The sequence below is a fragment of the Salvelinus alpinus genome, chromosome 10 (assembly GCF_045679555.1).
Source record: "Salvelinus alpinus chromosome 10, SLU_Salpinus.1, whole genome shotgun sequence".
In the NCBI taxonomy this organism is placed as follows: Eukaryota; Metazoa; Chordata; class Actinopteri; order Salmoniformes; family Salmonidae; genus Salvelinus; species Salvelinus alpinus.
The window spans coordinates 28,174,632-28,193,699 of record NC_092095.1 but is presented as its reverse complement, the minus strand read 5'-3'; the positions used below and the strand labels follow the sequence as shown (position 1 = coordinate 28,193,699).

The 19,068-nt window shown below is 41.8% G+C and overlaps 2 protein-coding genes across 2 annotated transcripts; one reads left to right on the top strand and one right to left on the bottom strand.

The window, feature by feature from the left end:
• The first annotated feature begins 1,750 nt into the window (after positions 1–1,750).
• pks1 (polyketide synthase 1) lies at positions 1,751–10,379 on the top strand. The gene is made up of 6 exons (XM_071331074.1): positions 1,751–1,808; positions 1,901–2,054; positions 2,217–2,377; positions 3,252–3,455; positions 3,553–3,734; positions 3,880–10,379. The coding sequence occupies exons 1-6, from the start codon at positions 1,751–1,753 to the stop codon at positions 9,361–9,363; spliced, it is 6,243 nt and encodes a 2,080-aa protein (XP_071187175.1). The 3' UTR covers positions 9,364–10,379.
• Positions 10,380–10,641: 262 nt separating this feature from the next.
• Positions 10,642–17,748, bottom strand: ptchd3a (patched domain containing 3a). Its single transcript, XM_071328727.1, has 4 exons — positions 16,784–17,748; positions 15,419–15,540; positions 15,151–15,296; positions 10,642–13,522 (listed from the first exon to the last, which is right to left on the bottom strand). Exons 1-4 carry the CDS (start codon positions 17,516–17,518, stop codon positions 11,562–11,564), a joined length of 2,964 nt encoding a protein of 987 aa, XP_071184828.1. The 5' UTR covers positions 17,519–17,748; the 3' UTR covers positions 10,642–11,561.
• Positions 17,749–19,068: the final 1,320 nt, after the last annotated feature.

The window sequence follows — 19,068 nt, the reverse complement described above, 5'->3', positions numbered from 1 at the left end:
ATCATTAAAGCGACAATCGGCAGTTGAAACGATAACAAAGAATCCTCCCTGCCCCTGTTTTAGTAAAAAGCTGAGGGATGGGGCTGAAGTGTAACTGCTCCAATTCATAGAGCTATGGATGCCAGGACTGACCATCCCATTGTATCAACATTCTAGTTTAAACAATGTTATGAGCCTATAGTGTTTGTTTACATTTACTTTGGTTACAAACATTGGAGTTAAACCCGCTTATGTTTTGGGTTCTGATGGGGTATGACCGTTGAACTAAGCTCACGAGGCATTTAGAAGCTAAATTCTTCAAGAATTAATGGGTACGTAAAATGAATTTAAAGTCCAAAAATCTGCAACTGCAGATTGTCCCTTTAAAAGAATGTAAATACAGAATGGCTGTAACAGTGTTCTGACCACTTTATGACGCCTCAGTGAATTGTGGAACTGCTATGGTTGACTCTCTGAATGTGAAGTAATTCATCTGCATTCACTTTATGTAGTTTTCATTTATTTATGTAACCAAAGTGTGCCAGATTTGCCCTCGTCAGCTGTTTTAGGCCCACGTGCCCTCTTCTGAGCCCAATATGTAAAGGAAATATGAAGGGGGCTGTGTATATATATGTGTGTGTAAGGTAGATATACTTAATCTCTTTCTCGTAATTGGAAATGAATCTTGTGGATGTTGAATAAAAGTTATTCTAAAATCATGCTGTTCTTGACATTGACTTTTGGTCGGGATTCATTCAAAGCATTGTTGTAGCACTGCGCTGCTCAATGTGCCTCACAATTTCCTTAAGGTTTGCATTCATGGTCAACACTGGATTTCAGCTCAAGTGCAAATTAGCTTTAAAGGTAGAGTTTGCGATGCACGAAGTAAACTGCAATATTGGACTTCCGTAAACAACTCGGTGCGAAGCACAAAGCAGAATTTCGGGTGTTTTGTCCCGCAGTTATCATGTTGCAGTGAAGTGCACATATACTGTGAGTGTATTGTCTTTCTATTCTTTGACCTTTAACAACCTGATGTTGGATATACTGACCTGAGACTGCACTCTTTCTGTTAGCCAAATTACCCTCAATCACAGAAAACAGTATTGGATGTCAACCATCATTTCCTGTCAATGTAGTCATCTTAGTATTGGTTCCCCTTGAGGGAGAAGCCTAGCTCTCCTTCCCCTCGTTAGATGCAATTGGTCTGATATTCTATAGACGATGAAACCGTTTTAGTCACCACATCCATTTTATCTGTGCAGTCTGTCTAGGTTTTGTAATAATGATAACTGAACAAAGATTTCAATAAAAAGTCTGGGGAACAAAAGAACATAAGCATCCATTGTATGCACCTGAACAACTAAACCTCATCTCAAGCCTGCAATTAGTGACTTCTGTTTCAAACTACCCTAATTAAAAATTGCTCGAAAGCTTCTCTAACAAATCAATCTATTGTTGGGGCCCCTGCTCCCTTTGTCTTGATGCATCTGACTGTGATCAGTGAGACGTTAGTTGATTTATAAAGAGGACCAGGGGTAGAATACGAAAGTTGTGGCAAGAGGACAAACACCGCTCCAAAAGGAATGGTTCAGCTGCCAGTAAAGACTGGTTTGCAAAAAAATTGCTTTCGACAAAACTTTGAGGGACTTTGAAACAGCATCCTCCATTCATCACAGTCTTTGGATAGGAGGTAAAACGCATGAAAGACTGTTCTCAAGTTCACATGATTTTACATTTTGTCAAAGATCGTTTGTAATGAGGTGCAAAGATGGAGGACAACAAAGACGAAATTGCCATAGTTGGGATAGGATGCAATTTCCCAGGAGGTAAGAATGGATCAGATAAGGAGTTGATACATTTCGTATGTCTAAAGATAACACCAGCCAGAGTGATGCTGAATTTTGCCCTTTTGTTTTAGGTGAGGGGCTTGACAATTTCTGGAAGGTTCTATTTGAAGGGAGAAACTGTGTAGTAGACATTCCAGACGAGAGGTTTGACAGCACTTATTGGTATGATCCTGATGATAGCAAACCTGGGAAGACGCAAACAACCAAAGCTGCTCTTATAGATGGGTAAGATATTAAGACATTCTTGCTCTATTCACTTGAATAGTTGTGAAGTTGCATGAATAATATTGAAAAATTGAACGTTCAATGTGTTATATTTTACATTGAGACTTGTCTTAATGGTAAGGTAAAGTAGAAATCTGTAATGGGAATCTTTTTATCTCCCAGATTTAATGAGTTTGATCACAAGTTCTTTGGCATCACTGAGGCTGAAACGGATTTCATGGACCCTCAGCACAAGCTCCTACTCCAGTGTACATACAGGGCATTAGAGGATGCTGGAATGCCAATGGAGAAAGTCAGTGGGACCAGAACAGGTGTTTACATAGGTAACCATAATGTAAAAAATTGGTCACTAAAAAGTACATATCCTGAAGAAAATGTTGTGCTTGTTTTAAAGTTTTTATGGTTGTGAAATAAATTGTGGTAGTGACTGCAGTAGTAATGGTAGTTGGAAAACGTTGGTAGATTGAAAGATTGATTGGATAAGATAGGATAGGATAGCCTGAACATGTGCAAGTTGGTTTGGTATCACTAGCTTGAACGTTTCAAGACTTACTGTTTGGCGAGTTATTTAATGGACATGTATTTATTTATAGTTGCTGAAAAAAGTGTAAGGATTTTAAGTTAGGATAGCGTTAATGTTTCAATGGTCTTGTAGCTTAATTGGCCAAAAGGAGCAGGACCATTTTGATTATCTACTTCTGTGCAGTATTTCTATGGTTCTCATTCAAACCCACGTTAAATTATACACATTATAAATGGTTATAGTTCTATAAAGTATATATAGTATCAAAAATCTTTTGGCAATCAATCTAAGTAGGGTCAGTCTGAACATCTCAATGTTAATTTGGAGTTGATAGCTTAAACGGTCAATGGGCTTATTTTTCCATTGAAATGCATTGGGAGCTCATTTAAATATTATTATAGTGCAACCAGCATATTGTTATAGTACATAAAGTATAAATGCTACCAAAAAGATTTTGTCAAGCAATCTAAATTGTCAGTCTGGGCATTTGGAAGTTGGTTTCGTGTTTATAGCTAAAATCTTTTAAGCTCCTGAGCGGGTGGAAGACGTCAAATAATAAGTATGTAAGAAATCTACAGTTTTGCTTTGTCTTCAGCAAGCACACTTAATTGCAGTGACACAATATAAAGTGGGAGGACAGTGAATAACACTCTGCAATGGATGTGTTCTCACAGGTCTCATGAACAGGGACTATGAGACCCTCCTGAACAACAGACCCAGCACCATAACCCACTACAACGGCACAGGGACGGCTATGAGCGTGGCGGCCAACAGGATATCCTTCATCTTCAATCTCACTGGTCCCTCGTTTGCCATAGACAGTGCATGTTCCTCCTCCTTGGTGGCTCTCCATTCTGCCTGCCAGGCCATCAAGCAAGGTAGTTCTGTTCATAATTACCAGAAAGACATATCATTTTTGGGCATATTTCAATCATATTATTACCACTTAACTGTTATTCAATCTGCTTTACTCAGGAGACTGTGAAATGGCTCTCTGTGGCGGTGTAAGCTGTATCATAGAGCCGCGAGTCTTTGTCGCTCTCAGCAAGGCAAAGATGATTTCACCTGAAGGCACCAGCAAACCTTTCTCCAGCAGAGCAGATGGCTATGGCAGAGGAGAGGGCTGCGGGATTATTCTGCTGAAGCCACTGAAAAACGTAAGAGTATAATGTTTACTATGTTTTAAATTGAACTCATTTGAAGTTGTTTAATTTTGAACCACATAAATCACAAAGTTATATTTTATACCATAAATAAATTGTAACATTACAACTAATGGTACCCAAATGTTTCCTTGAACAGGCTCTGAGGGACTTTGACAAGGTATGGGGCATAGTAAGAAGAACTGCAGTAAACCAAGATGGCCACACTGTCACTCCAATCACCAAGCCATCCATGGTCCAGCAGGTAGAGCTACTACACAGAATCTACTCGGCAGAGTCTGACCTGTCAACTGTCCAGTACATAGAGGCTCATGGGACTGGAACTCCAGTGGGGGATCCCATAGAAGCAGGCAGCATCTCCAAAGTCATTGCCAAAGCCAGACCTCCAGGTTCAGAGACACTCCGCATCGGCTCTGTGAAAGGCAACATTGGACACACAGAATCTGCAGCTGGAGTGGCAGGTCTAATCAAGGTACTACTAATGATGAAGCATGAAATCATTGTCCCTTCACTGTTCTACTCTGAGGACAGTGCCAGTATCGATGCCAAAGCTCTTAATGTAAGAATTCCGATCAAAGCAGAGAAGTGGGAAAAAACAGAGCCCATGGCAAGGCTAGCTGGCATTAATAGCTTTGGGTTTGGAGGGACAAATGCCCATGCGATAGTAAAGGAGTATGTGCAGGGCAACAACACCAGATTGACTACTTATGACTGTCCCAAGTTGTTTGTTTTGTCTGCAGCCTCAGAGAACTCATTGGCAATGTCTATCACAGACACACATCAAAGACTTAGCAGAGATAAGCAAACTGACATACTCACTTTGATGTTTACCTCAGCATGTAGGAGGAGCCATTTGAGACACAAATACAGGAAAGCATTTATGACGTCCTCTGTCCCCGACTTAGAGAATCAACTGCAGTGTGCGATGAACAGGAAGCTTGAGCCGTCAAGGTCAGATAACAGGTTGGTTTTTGTGTTCTGTGGGAATGGAGTGACCTACAGGGGAATGTGTAAGCAGCTTCTGAAAGAGGAGCCAGTTTTCAGAGAAAAGGTCAGAGAGGTTGAGAATCTCTTCCAGAATTACAAAAGTACTGGAATCTCACAAAAGATAGCAAACGATTTTGACAATGATGATTATACCAAGCCAGATGTTGTTCAGCCCCTCCTCTTTGCCATTCAGGTTGGCATTGCCAGTCTCTTCAAGCACTGGGGCATCAAACCAGATGCAATTCTTGGCCACTCTGTTGGAGAGGTTGCTGCTGCCCACTGCTCTGGTCTCTTGTCCCTTGAGGATGCAGTGAAGGTGATCTATTTCCGCAGTACTCTGCAGAGTAAGGTAACAGGAGGGAAAATGCTTGTGGTCAGTAACATGGCTGTGTCAGAGGTCCTGAAAATCCTTCCAATCTACTCTGGGAAGGTTTGCCTGGCTGCCTTCAACAGCCCACAGTCCTGCGCCCTCTCAGGTGATGCAGACGCTATAGACAATCTCCATCAAAAGCTGACAGCTTTGTTCAGAGGCAAGAATCTGTTCCTCCGTGTACTGGATGTACCTGCTGCATACCACAGCCATATGATGGATCCCATAGTGGACCATATTGAGGAAAGTATTGGTTCTTTGACAGCGAACAAAATGGATTGTGAGCTTTTCTCAACAGTGACTGGAGACATGTACACCCATGGAGACTTTAGCACAGGGAGATATTGGGCTAGGAATATCCGAGAGCCAGTTTCATTTGAGCATACAATGAAAGCAGCGACCAAAGACCAGAAGAATGTGGTCTTTGTGGAAATAGGCCCTAGAAGGGCTCTACAAAGGTACATCCAGGAGACACTTGGAAATGACACTATAGTTCTGTCCTCAGTGCAGCCAGAAAAAGATCATGAGACAATGCTGACCACTGTGTCCAAACTGTTTGAACAGGGGGTCCATGTAGACTGGGACAAGTTCTATGAAGGCTGTGAGGCATCACCAACACCTCTTCCAAGATATCAGTTTGATAATCTGACAAAAGAGGTGTATTTTGAGGCTGTAAGACAAGGAAATGAAAAGACAGCTTCCTCTCAACACCCACTGATATCTCAGACAAAGCATGAGAGCAAAGAGCACAAATGCAATCTTTCATCAGATACTGCAGCATATCTCTGGGAGCACAAAAACAATGGTGTTGCCATTGCTCCAGGTGCATTGTATGTTGAACTGGCTTTTGCCTCAATAATGGCAAGTTCAAGACCAAAGATGCCTATTTGCTCGATGCAGCTAAGTGTAACATTTCAGAGCTTGTTTACACTCAGCACAAACTCTCATCATTTGAAAGTGGTACTGGAGGCAACCGAGAATGAGACCATGTTTAAGATACAGTCTCCCTCAGCAACACATGCATCAGGCACCATTTGTTGTCGAAGTGGGCGAACATTGGTTGAGGAACAAACCATTTGCCCGGATGTCATTTTCAAAAGGTGCAAATCAGTGGTAAAGGGGGAGGAGGTCTATTCATTCCTCTCCCGTGCAGGTTTTGAGTATGGTCCTATTTTCAGACAGCTGGATGATGTACATTTCGGCGATGAATTCAAGGAGGCGGTGTCAGCAATTAAGGTCGCAGGTGAGGTTCTGAAACAGCTTCATGAGTACTTCCTTCACCCTGTGGTGTTGGACTATTTTCTGCAAATGACTGCTATGGTAGCTGTTGGAGGACTGACCACCAGGCCGGGTTTCCCATCTGCCATTGGCAGTGTAGTAATAGCAGCACCTCTGCAGGAGGACATGATTATGTATCTGAGAGCAATTCAAGAAACCTCAGACTACTTAGATGTTTGTGGTTGCTTTTCCAATACAGACGGACATGTTTTAGTGGAACTAAAGCATGTGAGGATCTCGTTTTTAGGAAATTGTTCACACGTTGCAGAGTCATTCTTCTTTCACAATGAACTTTTCACCATCACTGACAATACCCATGTAAGCTGTAAACCCAAAGCCTTGATCTTTGAGGACATCCTGGGAGTTGGCACAGCATTGAGGCCATACCTACACCAAACATCATTTTTTGTCTTGAACAGAGAGTTTGGGTCCAACCCACAAGTTCGAGACTTAGTGTCTCACTCTCTTCAAGGTGATGCTGGTGTAGATTTACAGGAGGTACTGTTCATGTGGGGTGTACAAGACCTCAGTCATCTGTCGACTGAGATAGCATTGGAATACTTGGTTGACTGCTGTGAGCATTATCGTCAGATTGTTCTTGCCTTGAAAGAAAACAAGTGTTCCTGCACAATCCGAGTCATAACCTACCGTTCAGCAGAGACGACCGTTGACCATGTCAGTCCTGGTTTTGTCCTGTCCGGCATGACAAGAGCCTGTGCTGCTGAGATACCAGGCCTCTCGTTTCAGCTGATTGACCTTGCTTCTGTGTCAAGTGAAGACATTCAGGCATTGGTTCATGTGATTAACACCAGCAAACACCCAGAGGTCATGATTAGCAGGGGACAGATATATTCAACAGTGATAGTCCGTACCCCCATAAAAGGGATTGCCAGCTCTGAGGGAACTGTCTACTCTTTGAGTTCTGGGCAGTTCATCCTTCAGACTGCTGATCCATACAGAATGACTAGCTTGTCTGCCATGCCTTGTGATGTAAAGGATAACCACATCCAGGAGAAATCAGTTGAGATTCAGCTCAGTGAGATTTGTGTTCATTCCTCAGACTACTTTTCTGTCAGCGTCTCTGATCTGAACTTTGGCCAGACAATGTACTGGAACAAACATGCTTCTCAGAACCACCAGCTTTTGGCCCTTGACTTCAGTGGCACTGTCACAGCTGTAGGGAAAGATGTGAGCAAACTGAAAGTGGGAGAGCATGTAGTTTCATGTTATCCCATTGCTGCATCTTCTAAGGTTGTGATTCCTGAAGCAGCATGCTACAACCCGAAGAGGCTCCCATTTCTGAAGGAGGCTCCATGTGTGTCCTACTTTTTGCTGGCATGGGAAATCTTGAACAGAGCGTTACCCAGAGTCAAACAACAGAGAAGGTTGGCCATCATCTCCTCTGTACCTGACTCTGTTCTGCTGAAGGTCTTAACCCAAACGGCAAACAAATCAGGATGGAATGCCATCGTTCTGCCCCAATTTAGTGGACAACTCCTGAACATTGATCAGTGTAATACATTTGTTGTATTGCCTCCCTGTGATCCATCAGTAGTGGTAAGAATAAGCAGTGGAGCCACAGCAAAGAATATTGTTGTAGTCTGTGACAACCAGGTGTCATCCTCAGCAAACATTTTTGCACATGAGAGTGAACATACACACATCCAAACACTTCACGTGTCAGATGTTTTCCAGAGAGCCAATATAAAGGCACAGAAAACAAAGATCCACAATTGGCTGAGGTCATTACATTTGGATGGTGTATCGCAATCTCTGCAAACCATTACCTTTCAATCGACAGACACAAGAGATCCTCAGCCCACTGCGCACTGTGAGTCCTACTTCAGAGCTAAGGCTGTGTCTCAAGTAGTTTTGAGTCATGCGGATTCAGAAAATACAGTATCTGATATCCCTTTGCTAATGAGACCACGGCAACTCTTTAAGAAGAGTTGTGTGTACATTGTGACCGGAGGGCTCTCGGGTTTGGGACTTGAGACTGTGAAGTTCATTGCTCACAGGGGTGGTGGATGCATTGCAACCCTCTCCAGAAGTCCTCTGTCAGCTGAGATGCAGTTAGAGATGGACACTCTCCAGAGGAGATGTGGGGTGTCTATCATGAGTGTCCAATGTGACGTGTCAGTGTCAGGGCAGGTTGTGAATGCAATCACAGCAATTGTACAAATGTTTCCCTCCTGTCCAATCAAAGGAGTGTTTCACAGTGCAGCTGTGTTGCATGATGCTTTGATCGAAACCCTTGACAGATCACACTTCAATAAAGTTCTTCGACCCAAAGTGAATGGGGCATTGAATCTTCACTATGCAACACTGCACAACAAATTGGATTACTTTGTGTGCTACTCTTCCATCTCTTCTTTCATTGGCAATGCTTCGCAGTCTAACTATGCAGCAGCCAATTCGTTCCTGGACACATTCTCTCATTATCGGCGAAACCTTGGGCTTGCTGGACAGTCCATCAACTGGGGGCCTTTGAACCTCGGTCTCTTGTTGAACAAAGACAATTTCCAAAGGTTTCTTGAGGCAAAGGGCATGATGATAATGGAGGTGTCAGAAGTCCACGAGGCCCTTGAAAAGTGTTTGTTGATGAACAACCCACAACAAGTCATTTGCAAATTCAACTTCAGAAATCTGAGCAACCACGTTCTCTCCCAAAACGCATCTCTCAGAGGGAGGCTGACAGCTTTGATCGAGCAAGAACTTGAGAACACCAACATGACAGAACCCATGGTCCAACAGCTTTCCACAGCACATGAGAATGTCAGGGCTATGCTAAGTGAAATCACCAATGTTAGCATAGATGAGGTAAATGACGACACTGCCCTGTATGCACTGGGTATTGACTCAATGTTGGCTATGACTCTGCAGAATTACATCTTCCAAGAGAGAGGTGTGAATGTTCCCCTGGTTAAACTACTGGATCCAAACACCACACTGTCTACATTGGTAACAATTCTGAAAGAGGGTGGGTAAGACAGCAAAGTGTACAAGCAACATTTAAATATTTGACTGAGTATTCTAGATTATAACACTGTCTAATATAATTTGTATTGGTAAATGTTCAGTTTATTTTAAAGGATGCTACAGTTCCTTTGGAAAGTATTCAGACCCTTTGAATTTTTCCACTTTTTGTTAAGTTACAGCCTTATTCTAAAATGTATTAAATAGTTTTTTCCCCTCATCAATCTACACACAATACCCCATAATGAGAAATGAGACATTTTTGCTAATTTATTACAAAGAAAAAATATTTTATTTTATTTACATAAGTATTCAGCCTCTTTGCTATGAGATTCGAAATTGAGTTCAGGTGCATCCTGTTTCCATTGATCATCCTTGAGATGTTTCTACAACTTGATTGAGTCCACCTGTGGTAAATTCAATTGATTGGACATGATTTGGAAAGGCAGGATCGAGCCAAAGATGAATGGAGCAAAGTACAGAGAGATCCTTGATGAAAACCTACTCCAGAGCGTTCAGGACCTCAGACTGGGGCGAAGGTTCACTCCCCAAATACAAGTGTTCCAAGCTTGTAGCGTCACACCCAAGAAGACTTGAGGCTGTAATAGCTGCCAAAACTGCTTCAGCAAAGTACTGAGTAAAGGGTCTGAATACTTATGTAAATGTGATATTGCCGTTTTTATTTATTTATTTATTTAGCAACAATTTCTGATTTTGGTTTGTCATTATGGGGTATTTTGTGTAGACTGATGAGGGAAAAAACGATTTAATACATTTTAGAATAAGGCTGTAACGTAACAAAATGTGGAAAAAGTCAAGGGGTCTGAATACTTCCCGAAGGCACTGTATGTTAACATTTTGTGAAATGGAGAAGGTTGAGAGTTTTGTTGTGTGGCTTAAAGTCTAAGTTGCAAAAATACCCCTACTCCATTGATACGAAAAGCTCATTGAATTATCCAGTGACATAATCAAAGCCTGAGGTTTTGTCAACTATATTATACTATATTACCAAGAATAAAGGCACATTTTCAGTCTGTTCCTGTTTTCTTTTCATTTTAGATCATTAAGCTCATTTTGCAGCTGCTTACATAGCCTTTAGCTGTAAACCTTGCTGCATAAATTATGAAAAGTTCTGTGCCATTGTCATTCTTCCAAACAGAGGCGTTAGCAAGTATGCAAAACCCACAGAATAAGTAGAACATTAAAGGAAGTACTCTCATTTTGTCATTTGAGACAAAAAAGTGCAGAGGAATATCCGTAAAGGATATGGTTTATTGGAAATAGTCTGAATGCAAGTGAGATGATTTTTTATTTCAAATGCATAGTATAGTACTCCACAAATGTTGTTTACAAGAGGTGTTACAGTTGAGTATTATGTATTATTATGAGGTCAAAATATAAACTCCTAGGTAATAAATTACATGGTGAACAAAACAAATGTCAAAATTAGATATCAGCACAAGTTTTCTTCACTGCATATATTCACATTGCCACCTTGTGGTTTACAAACATCACCTGTAGAAATCAACTACCTAAACCAAGGGTAAGCAAGGACAACATCATTTATTTTAACATTACAAATTGAATAAATGTGAAAATGAGTAAATACTGTTTTATTAGGTTTCAATACATAGTATGGTATGTGTTTTAACAGTATCAATAATTAATAGATGGCAATATTAATTATCAATTGCAAACCCAACAGAACTGATAATGTTTCTAGGAAGTGCTATTGTAGTTATTTTACCATTCAATATCCTTTAAAGACATCGAGAGAAGAAAGTGAAATAAATTTCATTTTATACAAATATATTGGTAATAGTACACAATCTCAAATTGTACAGATCATGAACACTATTCTAATGTATCAGTAAAGCTTGGGATTCTTCAAATACAAAATATGAACACGCTCATGGTGGTTTTAAAATCCATCAACAATGCCACATAAATAGTAACCCATCAACACTGATGCATTGCTGCGAAGTTAAATAATGTGTTTTGTAGAACTTTAACAGTTAAGCAAATGTTATGGATATATTTTACATGATGGCCAATTGAAGCTTATATGTACGAGTGCCATCAACAAAAAAACTGTCAAAAAGGTTTAAACCATAAAACATTGTGATTAGGGCTTTACGATTGACATAAACCTCCTTTGTAAGATACGCCGCATGAAACAACGACACATGCTTTATCACACAGTGGGGTGTTCAAGGAACAGGATCTGCAGAATCAGAGCAATTGATAACCGGGGCATTACACTCCTGTAAAACTGGTGGTTGGTTATTTCCAATCACACAATGATGTTCACCAGACCCCAGATTTTGGTTGCAATTGACCGTGACAGCGTCATTACTAGTTGTGTACATCTGAACTTCATATGTTTGACTATCAACTCTGAACATGGGAACTGTGCTTGCCATGCACATCTGACCACTTTGGGTGGGATGGGTGTTGACAGTCAGTGTCCAGACTGAGGGACAGGGCTGTGTTGGGAATAATTGCTGATTGTCTGGCAGGAAGGTGTGATTGTCATAGATTTGCTTGTCGTGATCAATGGCTTTCTCTTGGATGTTTTTGGGCTGGCAGTTGGTCATGGCTTGGTTTTCCAGCGCCCTTTTCTCCTGAGGGCTGACATTGCCTGAGTTGCTGCTGAAAAAGTCAAAGAATGTCAAAAAGACAGGGATAAAAGTTATGCCATGGAACAGTCCGAAAAAGATGACAAGGAACATGATCTTGAAGAAGGTTCTGAAGATGTAGTTCTTGGAAGCAGACAGCACTATCACGCCCAGTATGGTTGACAAAGCACCCTGAAGTATGGGATAGCCCAAATGGAACAGCGCTTCCACGGCTTTCTCGTTTGCAGTTGGCTTCTTATTGGAAACAAAGGCATAGGAAATGTGTGCGGAGAAGTCCACGGAGAATCCAATGCAGACAACAAGAATGATCATGGATATGGTGTCTAAATTAACATCCCACAATGCCATGAAACCAGTGACGCCCACAATGACAGAAGCGATGGAGAACGTCACCCACAGACAACAGAGCGGGTTTGGAATCAGTAGGAGGGAGATCAATAACATGACTGCTGTGGTGACGGAGATATTCTGAACGGTGTTACTCACTATGACAGCGTACTGATCATGGTATATAAAGACAGGGTGATATACCAGTAGCGGGACAGAGCATCTCCTAGCAGTATCTCGCAGATTGTTTAACATGTTCATTTCATCAATGGCAGTAGTGATATTGACAGTCTGGATGAAGAAGCGTGAGGCACGGATGGAATTATTCGTGAAATTTACGTCTTGCTTGAAGTCAGAGTAGGATCTCAGGAACGAACTTAGGTTTGTCTTGAAAACATTTTCAACACTCAAATTCAGATTTGTATGGTACCCATAATATTTATACGATTTCAGCCAGGATGTAAAGATGTCTTTCTCAATAAAGGACAGGTTTTTGAAGTCCTCTACACAAGATTCAAGATCCAACATATTTTTTTCCTCCCAGTATGCAAATTCACCCCTTATGATTACCATGATATTTGGCCCATACTCATAAAAGTAGGCTTTTTCATCATCATAATACCTATTCACATATGAATCATCAGCAGCTAAATTGCGAAGGTCAATACCCTCCTGTATCTGGAAGCATCCATAAATGCTGATGGACAAATAAACTGAATAGAGCAGGATTACGCACACCTTGGTCCAGGGCTTTACCAGAAAAGGGCCGTAGTGCTTCTTAAAAAAGTGATTCATGGGCTGTACTTCCTCTGCTCCAGTATGGCGGTCGTAAGCTCCTCCCACACAGCACAGGTCGTACCATTTTGAGCGACCCACGGGGCAATCTTCTGGGACCTCCTTGCACGTCAGCCAGTGCTTGTTGCTGTTCTCACGCCTCCCATTCAGTACGAGGAATGCCCCGAAGAAGGTGATGCTGTAAAGGAAGCAGAACAAGATGGCCGTGCTGGTGTACAGGCAGAAGGATTGCACAGAACGGAATGGAGTCATGAGCCCGATGTAGAAGGCTAACACATCCGTCAGGGTGGTGATGGTAATGGAAATGGCCGCCTCCTTGTATGTGTCTGCTAAGCGGTCTTCCACCCGGGCGTGAACGTTGGTCTGCTGCCAGCAGGATATGAGGATGAACATGTCATCAACACCAATACCTGCAGAGGAAATATAATGTATACAAAATATAATATATACTGAATAAAAATAGAAATGCAACATAAAGTGTTGGTCCCATGTTTCATGGGCTGAAATAAAAGATCACAGAAATGTTCCATATGGACTTAAAGCTTATTTCTCTAAAGTTTAGTGCACACATTTGTTTACATCCCTGTTAGTGAACATTTATCCTTTGCCAAGATAATCCATCCACCTGACATGTGTGGCATATCAACAAGCTGATTAAACAGCATGATCATTACACAGGTGCACCTTGTGCTGGGGACAATAAAAGGCCACTCTAAAATGTGCAGTTTTGTGTCACAACACAATGCCACAGATGTCTCAAATTTTGAGGGACTGTGCAATTGGCATGCTGACTGCAGGAATGTCCACCATAGCTGTTGCCAGGGAATTAAATGTAAATTGTTCGACCTAAGCCACCGCCAACGTCGTTTTAGAGAATTTGGCAGTACATCCTCACTCCTTGCCTCACAACCGCAGACCACGTGTAACCACACCAGCCCAGGACATCCGGCTTCTTTACCTGCGGGATCATCTGAGACCAGCCACCTAGATAGCTGAAGAAATTGTGGGTTTGCACAACCAAAGAATTTCTGCACAAACTGTCAGAGACCGTCTCAGGGAAGCTCATCTGCGTGCTCATCGTCCTCACCAGGGTCTTGACCTGACTGCAGTTTGGCATCATAACCTACTTCAGTGGGGAAATGCTCACCTTCGATGGCCACTGGCACGCTGGAGAAGTGTGCTCTTCATGGATGAATCCTGGTTTCTGTACCTGTAACTGTACCGGGCAGATGGCAGACTGGTGTTGTGTGGGCGAGCAATTGCTGATGTCAACGGTGTGAACAGAGTGGCGAATGGTGGCGGTGGGGTTATGGTATGGGCAGGTATAAGCTAAGAACAACAAAAATTGCATTTTATCGATGGCAACTTGAATGCACAGAGATACCGTGATGAGATCCTGAGGCTCATTGTCGTGCCATCCATCCGCCATCACCTCATGTTTCAGCATGATAATGCACGACCCCATGACGCAAGGATCTGTACACAATTCCTGGAAGCTGGAAATGTCCCAGTTTTTCCATGGCCTGCTTCCTTACCAGATATGTCACCCATTAAGCAGGTTTGGGATGCTCTGGATCGACGTGTACAACACCGTGTTCCAGTTCCCGCCAATATCCAGCAACTTCGCACAGCCATTGAAGAGGAGTAGGACTACATTCCACAGGCCACAATCAACAGCCTGATCAACTCTGTGAAGGAGATGTGTCACGCTGCATGAGGCAAATGGTGTTCCCACCAGATACGGACTGGTTTTCTGATCCACGTTACTACCTTTTTTTAAAGGCGTCTGTGACCAACAGATGCATATTTGTATTCCCAGTCATGTGAAATCTGTAGGTTAGGGCCTAATGAATTTATTTCAATTGCATGATTTCCTTATATGAACTGTAACTCTTTGAAATTGTTGCATGTTGCGTTCGTATTTTTGTTCAGTTTTATAATACCTTCCATTTAGCTGAAGCTTTTATCCAAACCGACTTAAGAGTCATGCACCCAGGATTTGAACAAAACAATATGAAAAGTATCCATAGCTCCTTACCCAATATCAAGAAGGGGGAGTTAGCCACAGTCATTACAAAAGGCACTCCAATATGCAGCATCATCCCGAAGGCAGACAGCACAGCAAGCCCTGCAGATAATACTCCAAAGGTGGCCACCCATACCTTGTTCCTCACACAATCAAACCTGTTGAAAAACAATACCGGTCAGACCTTGGGCCTATGTGAATCAAAGAATCCCAAAGGTCAGTCATTGATGAACGCCATAATAGTTTTGCTGTGTGTTGTATGTATATAACACATACATACCTTAAGCAAGACACAATGGAAAAGACTATGGCGATAACATATGTGATGGAAAACAAGGGGATAACGTCCCTGGTGTTGGCCTCGAATTCCACCTGCCTAGACAGTGATGTAGAATGTGTAACCTGGGAAGATGAAATGCAAAATTAGTGCATGTCATCATTTATGCTGTCAACCTTCCCATCCACACGCACGCAGACACACACACTTGACCAAAGACACAAACCCGTGCCATAGGATTACTCTTCCATACACATACAGTACAGTATAGTAAGCCTCTGAAAAGCAATACACTCAATAACAGTATACACTACTGGTCAATACATGCTGCACTAGCTTGCTCTCTCCAGCAAGTGAACTGGCGGATCCCCCTACCATCTTCTCTCATCTCTGACCTGCTGCCAAGAGACTCATCCAAGTGAAGGAAGAACAATGGCTATTGATTTATGTAAGACTTGGCCGTGCTGAATGAGCCACAATCATGCAATAGAGACCGCTTATGCGCAAGCAGTTCAAAGACAAAGATAACAGCTATTCAGTGTGCGTTTAGTCATGCTTCATGGCCCAAAGAATTCTCACAGCACACCCCTCTAAACGAGCCACAAGCAGACTATTCTGCGTGCGTTTTTGTGGTACTCGTCATCATACGGTGGAGTAATTCTGGTGCAGGATCATTTTAACTCAACAGGAAAGATTCCACAAAACAAATGCGTTTTTTTCGTTGTGTAAAGTGTGTCCCATGTGTTAATCTGTGTGAAAGACTATGAGATGGGGATGCATATTTTACAAATGGTGCACAATCTCATGTTAGACATTTTATTTCTATAAAAACGAAGACATACTAATTAGGAGGTAGATATAGGAGGACCAAAAAGAGTCAACATTCCGCCAATAAATAAATACTGTAATGAAACAGGCAGGGAGCAGGTCTCGAACCCTCGACCTCCTAGCCCGAGGTCCGGCGCGCTATCGACTGTGCCGCAAAAGCATGCTCAAGCGGCAGAGTCGATTTCCGCGCTTATAAACCCAGGGTCGTTACACTACTCCCTCCTTTCAAAGAGCGCTACCTCGCGCTAGCTTGCGACTTTACGTCTTACAGGAACGCGCTCACCGGCCAAGCACACGCACTGTCGTGGATGCGAGGTCCGATCACTTCTGACACCAGTGTAATGAAACAGGCAGGGAGCAGGTCTCGAACCCTCGACCTCCTAGCCCGAGGTCCGGCGCGCTATCGACTGTGCCGCAAAAGCATGCTCAAGCGGCAGAGTCGATTTCCGCGCTTATAAACCCAGGGTCGTTACAATACATTCTACAATATGTATTAAATTCATGTTTGGCTACATTGTTATATGGCCTAGGCCTACTTACCGTGATGAAATTCAGTGACTGGTTGGAGGGGAAAACCTTGAGGAATTCGTTTAGCCACAGATCTGTTGTAGAGCGGTTACCTTCTTTCAGAGAATAAAAAAGTCGTATTGCTTTCGCACTCTTTATGACTGTTGAGCTTACATTAACTCCACCGACAGAATATCCTAGAAATATTGTTGTGAATCCAAAACGGAAAAATGGAAAGGTGAGTTCAGTCTGGTCAATGTTGCTACCATAATGATTCATGATATCTAATATTTTATTGGGAATACATTTATTGGATTTTCTGGCGCAAAGTCCTTCATATGTAAGCTGTTCATGACCTCTCGAATGTTTTATTTCCCGGACTTTCTTGTCTAAACTTAATATTTCTTTGATGGCTCCATCGGTGAAGATGTTGGGATCTCTTGAGACCGCTATGAAGGATGCAAATTCCCCCATGGTGTACAGTCTCTGGTTTGAATACACCGAGTTATTCAGCGGAAAGTTCTCTTCTACAAATTTCCTCTCAAGTTTTGCGGGTCCGTTTACTGGTGTAAATTGGTCCTCAATGTTGTTTGCCTCCATGTCCTCAAGAAAATAAAACCCAGTCCCGAGCGCCGTAGAGATGACCAGGGGGCAGATAAAGAACCACCAAGGATGCTTTCCCACGAAACGGCCGAATTTCTGAAATCCAATGGAGAATGGCTTCTCAACGCAGTCTGTCCGACACCCAGCCATATTAAATACCGGCATTTTGGAGAGGGAGAAAAGAGGCAAAACGTATTAGTTTGATGTCTTGTTTGACATAAGGATGAATTACACTCCCAACAAGACGCGACTTCCGTTTTGGTTTCCAATAGCTGATTTTAGGCTACTCAAACTTTATTCCCGACGAAAACTTCATTTTACCAGAGGCTTGAATTCATAATACATTCGGACATTAGCATTTTCTGACGCACTAGCCTATGAAAGTACTGTGAAATCAGCCTAGAGCGACCACTCTTGGGAGCTCATAAAAGTGTCCCCGAGGGTGTGAAATTAACACGATACACATATTTACATAGAAAATAATAATTGTTTTTATCGAAAAAAATATTTCCCAGTTCATTATAACATTCATATGACCATGCTGAAGTTGGCTATTCCTAGATAGACTAGAGTCGGACTAACCATAATAATAGTTATTATTATCATCATCATCATCATCATCCTCATCACAACTAGCTAAAGTGGACAAATATTGACCCACATAGCATATAGTCTTAAATCTTCATACACAGATTTATTACATTGATTAGACACTCATAATTAATCAATTATGTATATTAATTTATCCGGTATGCAAAAGAACAGGCTATGTTTTTTTTTCTCTCAAACCTTTCGACAGCAGGGACAAGGACAAATTTGCAATTTCTTTGAGTAGGCCTTTAGTCAAGAGATGTCCCTGTTTCAGAGGTATGTCAGTTATATATAATATTTTACTATATATATTTATCATAAGACTTCAGCAGCTAATTGAAATCAAGGAGGATATACTCACGGTGCCAGCGCATCTTGAAGCGTCTGTCCTCACCCCAGCCAAATGCTATGGAAGATGGTAGGGTCATAATATTCTGAACAGGAACATTAATGAGAAGAATAACTCATTCATGGCTACAAAGTATGTGATTCAATTATGACGGTGAACTGGAGTTTGCAGGGCCAATAATTATTTCCAGCAACGTGATTTGGCAATCTATTCATTGGGCCAAGCATAGTTTGCTTGTGGATAACAAGTGCTTGCCATCACTGAATAGAAACTCACGAGTCATCTACAATAGATTCCACTAAATAATACGTTATTATAAGATACATGAAAGTATAACACATTGTCGTCTCTTAAACTGTAGGGCTACATGGATGTAGTTTCAATATAGGCCTCTCATACACATTATAGGCACACTAAATAACACAATTAACACATTTCTTTCGTTTAAAGGGGCAATCTGGGATTTAAATAACAATTCCCAAAGAACGGTTTTTGTTTAAACCCCGTCACTTGTTTGTAAACAGCTGAGGGATGGTGCTGGCCATCCTCAAATTCATAAAAATGTTTGTTTTAACCATGTTTTGAAGCTATAGTGTTTGCTTGCATTCTTTACTAATAATTCAGTAAAACAAGCATATATTTGGGGTTCTGATGTGGTAAGACAAGTGAATGAAGCTCATGAGGCATTTATATGTATTCGTTAAGAATCAATAGCAATTTTTTTTTAAGTCAAACAGTTGATGTGGCCTACCAATCCCAGATTGCCACTTTAACA